The sequence below is a fragment of the Rhincodon typus genome, chromosome 18, assembly GCF_021869965.1.
Source record: "Rhincodon typus isolate 14 chromosome 18, sRhiTyp1.1, whole genome shotgun sequence".
Lineage (NCBI taxonomy): Eukaryota > Metazoa > Chordata > Chondrichthyes > Orectolobiformes > Rhincodontidae > Rhincodon > Rhincodon typus.
In genome coordinates this window covers 2,386,228-2,397,515 of record NC_063349.1, presented here as the reverse complement: position 1 = coordinate 2,397,515, position 11,288 = coordinate 2,386,228, and the positions used below count along the sequence as shown (strand labels likewise).

General features: G+C 44.1%; 1 protein-coding gene across 1 annotated transcript in view; it reads left to right on the top strand.

Moving 5' to 3' along the window:
- mrps33 (mitochondrial ribosomal protein S33) overlaps positions 1–10,510 on the top strand; it is a 10,732-nt gene extending 222 nt beyond the window's left edge. Inside the window, exons 2-3 of the mRNA XM_020536059.2 lie at positions 240–486; positions 8,750–10,510. Of these exons, the coding sequence (XP_020391648.1) occupies positions 272–486; positions 8,750–8,855 (321 nt within the window). The 5' untranslated portion in view covers positions 240–271 and the 3' untranslated portion in view covers positions 8,856–10,510. The remainder of the gene's footprint in view (positions 1–239; positions 487–8,749) is intronic.
- The last annotated feature ends 778 nt before the right edge of the window (positions 10,511–11,288 follow it).

The window sequence follows — 11,288 nt, the reverse complement described above, 5'->3', positions numbered from 1 at the left end:
AACACTGGGGTACATACTAGTGGGGACAGGTCTGTCACTGTGTAACAGTGCATTGTACTGGTGGGTATGGGTCTGTCTCTACAGTTCAGTGGATAATGAATGGGCTGATGGTGAATAATGAAATGTGTATCTTCGTCAGTTTGATACCTGCAGCTTGTAGTTCAGTTTTGTTTTCTGAAAGTTAATATTGGTTAACACTGGTGCTTTCCCTCACCATCGACTTGTTACTTCTCCTGTAGTTGCTGCCTGCTGTCATTTTGGTGAAGCTATAATGTCGATGCTGTCGAATTACGCACGGCGTATGATGCGCCTGAGCTCACAGATCTTTCACGAGGTTGTGCGACCCACTGATGAGCGTTCGATGAAGGTGGTGAAGCTGTTCAGCGAGCAGCCTCTAGCCCTGCAGAAACAGGTCTATGACTGGTACCCTGCGCACAATCAGTACTATGCTCTCATGAAGAAGCTGCGATTGTTCGGTTTGTACAGGTAATCACACTCCCTCTGAGTTACTTTCTCGATTAAGTTCTACCCACTCATGGATGGTTACAGTGCTGTGCTTGGTATCTTGCAGCAGATGTTAGTGGCTAGCACTGCTGCCTCACAGCGCCAGGGACCCAGGTTCAATTCCACCATCAGGCAAGTGTTCGTGTGCATGGCCTTCGTCCGAGTGCTCAGGCTTCCTCCCACAGTCCAAAGGTGTGTGGGTTAGGTGGACTGGTCATGCTAAATTGCGCATAGTACCCAGGGATGTGCAGGTTAGGTGGATTAGCCATTGGAAATGGAGGGTTACAAAGATAGGGTGGGAGCTGGGCTGTTCTTTGGACAGTTGGTGTAACTCGATGGGCCAAATGGCCTGCTTCCACACTGTAGGGATTAGAGTCACAGTCATACAGCACGGAAACAAACCCTTTGGTCCAACCAGTCCACGTCGAACATAATCCCAAACTAAACTAGTCCCACTGCCTGCTCCTGGCCCATATCCCTCCAAACCTTTCCTATTCATGTTGTAATTGTACCCCACATCCACCACTTCCTCATGAAGTTCATTCCACATAGAACATAGAACATTGAACATTACAGCACAGTACAGGCCCTTCGGCCCTCGATGTTGCACCGACCTGTGAAAACCAATCTGAAGCCCATCTAACCTAAACTATTCCATTATCATCCATATGTTTATCCAATGACCATTTAAATGCCCTTAAAGTGGGCGAGTCTACTATTTTTGCAGGCAAAAATGGCATGTAAACCACCCTCTGTAAAAAAATTTGTCTCTCACGTGTATGAAATCTCTCTCCTCTCACCTTAAAAATTTACCCCTAGTCTTGAAATCATCGATCTTAGGGAAAAGACAATTACCATTAACTCTATCTATACCTCTCATTATTTTATAAACTTCTATAAGGTCACCTCTCAACCTCCTACGCTCCAATGAAAAGGTCCCAGCCTTTATTAATAATCAAGCCTTCCATACCCAGAAACGTTGTGGTAAATCTCTTCTGAACCATCCCAAGCTTAATGATATCCTTCCTATAACTGGGCGACCAGAACTGGACACAGAATTCCAGAAGAGGCCTCAACAATGTCCTGTACAACCTCAACATGACGTCCCAACTCCTATACTTTAAAGGACTGAGCAATGAAGGCAAGTGTGCCAAAAGACTTTTAAACCACCATGTCTATATATGACGCAAACTTCAAAAAATTACGTACCTGCACCCTTAGGTCCCTCTGTTCTACAACACTACCCAAGGCCCTACCATTAATTGTATAAGACCTATCCTTGTATGTTGTACCAAAATGCAGTACCTTGCATTTGTCCAGATTGAACTCCATCTGCCACTTTCAGCCCGTTGACCCATTTGATCAAGATCCCTTTGTAATCTTAGAAAACCATCATTGTCGACTATGCCACCAACTTACTAACCATGCCTTCTATATTCTCATCCAAATCACTTATATACATGACAAACAAAAGAGGATCCAGAACTGATCTCTATGGAACACTGTTGGTCACAGGCCTCCAGTCTGAAAAGCAACCCTCCACTATTACTTTCTGCTTCCTGCCGTTAAGCCAATTATGTATCCAATTGGCAAGCTCCCCCTGAATCCCATGTGACCTAATCATACTAATAAGTCTACCATGTGGAACCTTTTCAAGTACTGCTTTGCCCTCATCAAATCTTTTTGGAAATTTCCTCAAAAAAACTCAATCAAGTTTGTGAAAAACGATTTTCCTCGCACAAAACCATGCTATCCCTAATCTTTTTTTTTGCCTCTCTAAATGTTTATAAATCTTTTAGAATCACCTCCAACAACTTGCCCATAACCGAAGTCAGACTCATAGGTCTACCATTCCCTGGTTTTTCCTGACAACCCTTCTTAAACAAAAGCTTGATATTAGCCACCCTTAAGTCATCAGGCAATCCCCCATAGTTATAGATGATGGAAATATTTCTGCAAGGGGCCCTGCAATTTTTTTTCTTCCTTCTGACAGTGTTCTGGGTACATTAGGTCCCAGAGATTCATCCAACTTCATATTCTTTAAGACGTTCCGAACTTCATCTTCTGCAATGTGAACTGTTTTTAAAACTTCAGAGTTTATTTCTCTGCATTCTTTCTCTACAGTAAAAACCAATGTGAACTATTAATTTAGTGTCTCTCCCATCTCCTGGGCTTCAACATGGACAACCTCCTTAATCTTTAAGAGGCCCCACCCTGTCTCTAGTTACGCTACTACTCTTAATGTATTTGTAAAATCTCTTTGGATTATCTTTAACCTTATCTGCAATTGCTATCTCCTATCCCTTCTTTGCCTTCCCAATTTCATTCTTAAGAATGCCCCTACACACTTTATATTGATTAAGAGATACGATTGAACCAAGTTGTCTATATCTAAAGTAAGATCCCATTTTTAAAAAAGTTTGAAACTTAATACCGCAATCTGTTACTGTATTAAGGGCTGTATCTGTAGTGACACATCATCCTTTCTTATGTGGAACATCCAGTGCTCATGGTTTGAGTAGCTGTTAACACTTCTAACAAAAACAAATAGCTCATGGTTATGTAGCACCTTAAACAAGGAAAACATCACAAGGCCCTCCACTGGAGAGATTACGAAATTAAATTTGACACGTTGGTAATGTTAGCGCAGCTGAGCATAGAGTTGCAGTGGTCAGACCACAGGAGGGTCTTTCAACTAGTCATATTCATGCTAGCTTTCTGCTGGAGCAGATCAGTCAGTCCAGCTCCTACATGTATCCCCCGCTTAGCCTGCAATTATTTTCTTCAGGTGCTTATCCAATTCCCTTGTGGAAGCTACAATTGAAGTTGCTTCTATCAGTGTCTGGGCAGAATAGACTACATTCAAACTGCTCACTGCTACGCATAGCTTACTTTGCATCACTGCCTATTTGTTTTATTATTGTCATTCACCTTAAATCAGTGCCCTCTTGTTCTCAACCGTTCGAATAGGAACAGGCTGTCTATCCACTTTGTCCAGACTCCTCATGATCCTCAACACCTATGTTAAATCTACTCCAAACCTTCTGTTCTAGGTGGAGATATTGTTCTCCAATCTCTCCATGTAACTGAATTCCTTCGTCTCTGGTGTCTTTCATGGCAATTTTTTCAGCACCCTGTCTAATGTCATCGCATCCTCCCTAAAGTATGATGCTGAGAACCTGATGCAATTCTCCAGCCGAGACCTTTATTTTAGAAAAAGTTCGTCACAACTTTCTTGCTTTTGTGCATTCCACCTCTTTAAGAGGCCTGGGCTGACACGTCTAATTCACAATCAACCAGACATACCACAAATAAGTGTATGCATATAGCCCCAGTTACCCCACTTCTGCCCTCACTTTTGAATGTATCATCCAGGTTAAATTGGCACTCTTTGTTATTCCTACTAAGCAGTTTCATGTCAAGCTTCTCCACATTAAACTTCATCTGCCACCTGACTACCTGTCTATGTCCACTTGAAGTCTATTGATATCCGCCCTAAGTTCACAATACTTCCAGGTTATGTGTCATCTGCAAGTGCATTCTGGATTGGTAGAGGTGTTGCCATGGAAAGTACACAAGTTAGATGATGACTGACAATTAACTAGCAAACTTGTTAGAATATAAACAAGGCAGTTGACTTTGGTCAAGGCATTATTCCAAGAAATGATTAGAATGGCTGAGAATTGCTGAGTTGAACAAGTGGAATGTGTATGAGTTATTTTAATCTGCAAGGTACAGGACCCTGTGTGATAATATAGCTAACTTCTAGGGTATGTGAGGACGCCACACTGTGAACCCAAATGACAATCCTAAATTCATTTTCAGCTTAATTCATGACACACTCAGGACTGTTTTGCAGAATCACATCGACTGGGGGACATTGGAGTTTTGAAAGCACAGGCTGGTTGGGTATGGTCAGTGCTTTGCTTGTTGCAAATTGTGAAACATTTCCATAAAAGCTATAGATCAGGAGGTGAGGGTAGAGAGGAACTTGGTGCAATTACAATCTCCAGGAAAGCATTGCTGATAAGACTGATGGAGCTACATGCTGATAGGCCCCCGGGCCCTGATGGACTTCCTCCTACAGTCTTAAGAGGTGAGTGATTAGGTTGAGGATGTATAGGGTCATAGAGTTGTACAGCACGGAAATAGACCCTTTGGTCCAACTCGTCTATGCTGACCAAATATACTAAATTAATCTCGTCCCATTTGCCAGCATTTGGCTCATATCCCTCTAAACCTTTTCTATTCATGTACTCATTCAGCTGCCTTTTAAATGTTGTAATTATACAAGTCTGCACCACATCCTCTGGCAGCTCATTCCATACGCGCACGACCCTCTGTGTGAAAAAGTTGCCCCTTGGGTCCTTTTTAAATCTTTCCTCTTGCCTTGCATCTATGCCCTATAGTTTTAGACTCCCCCACCTCGAGGAAAAGGAGCTTGTCATTTACTCTATTCATACCCCTCATGATTTTATAAGCCTCTATGAGGTCACCCCTCTGCCTCCGATGCTCCAGGGAAAATAGCCCCAGCCTGTTCAGCTTCTCCCTATAGCTCAAACCCTCCAACCCCAGCAATATCCTTGTAAATTTTTTTTGCACCTTTTCAAGTTTTGACAACATCTTCCCTGTAGTAGGGAGGCCAGAACTGCAGACAGTATTCCAAAAGTGGCCTAACCAATGTCCTGTACAGCCACAACATGACCTCCCAACTCCTATACTCAATGCACTGACCAATAAAGGCAAGCATACCAAACGCCTTCTTCACCACACTATCTATTTGTGACTCCAACTTCATTAACTATGAACTTCACCCCAAGGTTTGTATAATTTTTCAAAATTCCCTAGATTCTGGAAAGGGTCCATCTGAATGTAGTACCCCTCTATTCAAGAAGGGAGGAAATGATAGGTCAGTTAGCATGATATGTGTCGTGGGGAAGGTGTTAGAATTAATCATCAAAAATGTTATAGTTGTGCACTTAGAAAAACCAGAAGCTGGTTGATAGGGTGCTACGTTACCTGTTATTGAGTGAAGCAGGAGTTCATAGTACAGGGGGTAATATTAGTAGTGTGGTTAGAAGATCCAATTGCCAACCAATCAACACCCTCCTCTCATAGATTTTTTTTTTTCTCCTTTACATTAGCATTTCCTGCGTTCTGAAGACAGTTCCGAGTAAGGGTCATTGGCCCAGAAACGTTAACTCTAACTTCTCTCCACAGATGCTGCCAGATCTGCTGAGATCTTCCAGCAATTTCTGTTTTTGTTGTGAATTATCCTGATGAGTTCAAGATGCGAAGCTTGGACATTTTATGTTTTGGTAGTACCACACTTCGTGCATTTACAAACATGCACTGAGTATATAACTGAGGCATTACTGCACTTCCCTCTTTTCTGACCCTTCCTGGTATTGTTTACTATTTGTCTTGTTAAATCTTTTCTACACCTTGCCTGTCCTTCTAGTTCCCATCTCCTACTAAGTTAGTTTAAACTGTCACAGAAAAGGGAATGGAGGTGAATTTAAAGGATGATTGCTTTCCCCTCTTAAGCTTGAGACTCCTTTCCCTTTTTGTGCCTGTTGCTTGCTGAGTTAGGCTGAAGGGTGTTCCCCAAACACTGCTGTCCAGGTTGCAATTTTTGAAGTAAATAGACTGGGGAACAGCCCCACTGCCACCGTCTAGAAGAGAAGTTTTAACTTAGTCATGAGAAGTCTAGACAGAGCAGAATCCTTTAAGATGAAATCTAGGGTAGAATTGATTAACAGATGTTCAAAATGAAGGGAGTTGCTTTGCTATTTCGTTCATCTACAAAAGCATACCAGGTAGGAAGAAACAGGAGGGAAGAAAGGAAGTTAATGGAATTTCTACAGTGTGGGAGCAAGCCATTCGGCCCATCGGGTCCCCACTAACTCTCCGAAGAGCATCTCACCCCAAATCCCCCACCCACCCAATCTATCCCTGTAACCCTGCATTTCCCATGGCTAATTCACCTAGCCCGCACATCCCTGGACACTATGGAGCAATTTAGCATGGCCAATCCACCCTAACCTGCACATCTTTGGACAGTGGGAGGAAACCAGAGCACTCGGGGGAAGCCCCCAAACAGACACAGGGAGAATGTATAAACTCCACACAGACAGTCACTGGAGAGTAGAATTGAACCGGGGTCTGTGGTGATGTGAGGGAGCAGTGCTAACTACTGTGCCACTTTGCCAAACAAGTTGCAACTTATGAATTTTGAAAAAGAAAATCAAAGATGTTAGCATTAATTTATGTGACTTAGAATCCAGTGGATTTCAGAATGAACTTGCTGGAGAGGTACAGATGCACACTTTCCATCCAGTGCCCCGATCTGGGCCTTGGCTTTCAGAGCAGATTCCAGGGGAAAGTTTGGGATCTTCCTTAACATGAGGATTGTGTAGCCCCATTGCCAATGATTAAAACAATAGACCTGCTTGCTTCAGGGAGGGGCATGGGGACACTGTTCCTGTGAAGCCTAAACTTGAGCTTCCTGGGAATTTACCTGGCTTGGCCACGCACTGGGAAAGTTCTCCCGAGTCAGAGGGATATGCAGCAGGGGTTTCTGCTTGAGTCATCTCTCTCCGGAATGATCCAGTGGATCATTATACCCTTAATTCCAGATTTTTAATGTATTCAAATTCCATCATCAGCTTTGGTGGGGGTTGAACCTGGGTCCTCAGAACATTACTTGGGTTGCTGGGTTCATAGGTAGCAATGATAACATGAGGCCATTGCCTCCCCTGGAGGTCCTTCTGAATAGTAAGTAACACTCGTCATGTGAAATGGTGGTGCTGGAGATCACAGTGTTAGTATTGGCCATGTTGTACTCCATTTCGGGCCTAGTCCGTGTTAAGTGTTCACCACGTTGCCAGTGAAGTGCTTGGAATTGATTTTCAGATGCAGCAACGAATTTGATTGTTATCATTTAACTCCGCTTCCTCCACTAAACAAAGTGCTCAGCACTGCAATCAGACAAATAACATAACAGAAAATAAAATTCACGAGGCCACAAGCAAACCAAGCTAACAATGGCATTTTATGCCGAAAAGCCTTCTGCCAGAGGTTTGTGTCCTTATGAAAAGTTTAAGACTTCAGCAGAGGATCTGAAAAAACAGGTTATGATTTGTTGGCTGTATCTTTCTGGTATTCGCCACCCTGCTCTCTGCCCAGTTGACAGAATGCCCGAGCGTGGCAGAACCTGTTGTTTGTGAGATGTTCTTCCTTTTGTAGAAACAGCACTTCCTACATTGTTGCTATCCTCATAAAATGCCCTGAGCCGGAGACTTCCTGCTGGTCAGACTTGGCGTTGGGAAATGAGGCAAACCTACTATCTCAATGGGAAATGATTGGAATGACCGCACTTCATTTTATTTCTGTTGGATGGCATGGAGACAAAATGTGGCTTGTGTTGAGTGTGGCCTCTGTCTTTCTGGATAAACTTAAAGGCTGTTTGTGCTACATGGACTGTGGTCTCATACACAAGGTGGGTTCAGCTGCTCAACCAGGCGGTAATAAAACAAGAAAAAACTGTGATTGTTGGAAATCGAGAGAGACTAAGCAGGGTCTAACAGCATCTGCACAGGGAAAAATGTATTTTGAGTCCAATGAATTGCTGCATGTGAAAAGATCAACGTTCACCCTGTGTCCTCTTGGTAATTGCATGATACAGCAGTCACGGAGTTGCTGAATTGATGGGGTATTTGGAAGGAAACTATTTCCTCTGGTTGCAGCATCCCAGAGCAAGAGGGCAGGCCCTTGAAAAGGGAATCCGGACATTATGGGGGGGTGAAGGCTGGAAATATGGCTTCACAGAAATGATCGCAAAAGATCCCCCAAAACGCCACTGAGAGGGTGAGCTGAAAGCTTCGGCTGATTGAGGTTTGTGAGGTAAGGGTATTGAGGGTCATTGAGTTAAGATGCTGGTTGGTCATGAGGCAATTGATGGAGTCATCTTGGGCCAATCAGCTTCTCCTGTTTCTGTGAAGCCATGTGACATATCCCCCTGCAACAGTGGCACAATTAGGCAGCCAGTGTTTCTGTGAGGAAATTGTGGGCCCTAGAAAAGCCAATGGTGTACAAAAGCAGTAATAACAAAGTACGACCCTGGTGAAATCTGGAGAGGAACTGAATGTCTGTCTGCCAGCGGTTGTGTCAAAGGATCAGAGTGAAACGGTGCTGCTCTGCTCAGATCGCCTGCCACACTGTCTCCTGTCTTTTGTCACTGCAGGGATGAGCACGAGGATTTCAAAGAGGAAATGAGGCGACTCAGAAAGTTGCGAGGCAAAGGGAAGCCGAAGAAAGGAGAGGGCAAGCGAGCCCTGAAGAAGAAATAGAGGTGGATCGGATCCGGCTGCAGACGCACCCTCTGACTGGTCAGCTACATCTGGCTGCCTCTCCCTAACTGCCCCTTTCTGTCAGAGTACTTTTATTTTAAAATAAATGTGAAACGTGTCTTTGTCATGTTTCTGCCCTTCTACCTTTCCCTTTCTCTTTCCCTACCCCTATCCTCTCTCCTCACATTACACGTGCTGTTCTATATTCTAAATGAAGCAGAGTTCTGGACCAAGCCTTGGATTCAGGGGAGCAAGTCAAGCCAAGCTAAGCTACTCAATCACACCCCCCTCCCCAGTTCCTGATTATGCGTTGGGTGCAGGTATTAACCCATGGAGAGTGGAAGCTGCCAAGTAGTATGCCAGGTTAGTTGATGTGCCCCCAGTTAACTTGGCTTCATTCAAGATACCATGACTAATGAGGGCACTCTTACCTTGGGACTGGGATGGGCACAAATCTGTCAGAGATCATTTCCTTGATTGCCAACCAGTGGCCAATATTGGGTAGAGACAGAATTAGCAGGAGCTCTAATCCCTGCCTATGATGGAATTGTCCAGGAGTGTTCACTGTCCATACTCCCTTGGTGGTGAGTGATTATTAAGATGAGGCAGTGGATGGATGGCACTGCCTGTGAAAGCAAACCTACGGACTGTTTTGGGAGAGGTGAAAGGCAACTGAAACAGGCAGCTCGAAGCCCGTGCCAAGAGCAGCAGTTGATCACAGTGTCTGCCTGAGGTGTGGAGTGCAGGGAGTAACAAAAATGAAAGCTGTGTCTTGTTTCCTGAGGAAGCACAAACCAACTGCACCACAGCCATTTCAGCTCTGATCTGGTTCTCCTGCTCAATGTAAAACAAAACTCGCCTTCTCCTTTTCTCTTATCAATGTCATTATTTGTGCTTTTTTCCCCTCAATCACTCACTCACCCTCGTCATGTTCTTCCTGTTAATGTAGCATAGCTCATCCAATTATGTCACAATATGATAATAGGGAAAGCAGAAGTGACCAATCCCAAGAACTAGAACAAGGATTGAGCCCTTCCCTTTGGTGTAAGTAAGAACCACAGTCCAACCAGTTGAGCTGATAGCAGCCCATAGTAAGGGCGTGGAATGCCCTGCCTGCAAAAATAGTAGACTCGCCCACTTTAAAGGGCATTTAAATGGTCATTGGATAAACATATGGATGATAATGGAATAGTTTAGGTTAGATGGGCTTCAGATTGGTTTCACAGGTCGGCGCAACATCGAGGGCCGAAGGGCCTGTACTGCGCTGTAATGTTCTATGTTCTATGTTCTATATGCCCCTTCAATGTCAGGTGCCTAAGAGAGAGAGGGGTATTGTGTACTCATTTGGAAGCCGTGCTTTTGTTTCTTCTGATGAATTGATGGAGTACTAGGCAGCTTGTGAACCAATAATTGGGTTGAATTGGAAGGTTCAACTACCTCAAATCACTGAGTGTTAGGACTGCGTGTGTGAGTGGGGGTGTGAGTGGGGTTAGCTGATGAACTCTTGCCCATTGTGATTACAGCACAGTGACCTGACCTGAATTGGTGGCTGCCCTCAGTACAAATGCATTGTAATAAATTCTGCACTGTAATAAATGCTGAATTGTCTTTACAATCTGTCGGTTGTAAGCTGAATAAAGTGTGGTAAAATCTCAGAATAGGTGAACGCCCAAGTGACGTGACCTTTAAGCGGAGTATGTTTCCATAGTTACCAGCAGATCTTTGCTCAAGTAAACATTCTTGGCCTTTAAGCCTAAACCAAGTGTTGGCCTATTCAATCATGGCCGACATCTCAACCAAACCCAGCCCTTCCTCAACGTCTCCTTCCAGCAGACGACTCTTAAGTTCAGGAACAACTTCGCTTATTTGTCCCTCGGCCACCCCTTCCAACCTCAGCTGTTCAGGTAAGGGTCAAACGTACTGTCGTGGCTGCTGCCCCAAGTGAACTCAATCGTCTGGGGCCTGACCAGGATTCGAAGGCAGACCATCTGCTCTGAAAGGCCTGACTGGGGTTGGGGGGAGGGTGGAGTCTGTAATGACTGCACTAACCCACTGGTTGTCTGATGAGCACCAGTCTGTCCGTTTTATTGTCTTTACTTGAATAATAAATTAATACCTCCAAGAGTTTCTATGAGACAGTTTCTTTGCTTCACCTATCACCTCATCCTCGTGAGCCTTGGACCCTGAATCAAGGAACTGGGCTGGATAAATTATGCACAAGAATGAGTTGTCCCTTGGACCATTACTGCCATTTAGAAATCACAACTAATCTGCGATTATAAGTGAAAGGAGAGGGGCAAAAATGATGATCATCAGCCTATCTACAGTAACCTCAAGTGCTGTCACCTCAACTACTTTTTCCAATGAACTACAATGGAAGCTGCAGCCAATTTAGTTAAAACTGGGAACGTTCTCTTCCCAATTACGCATGCT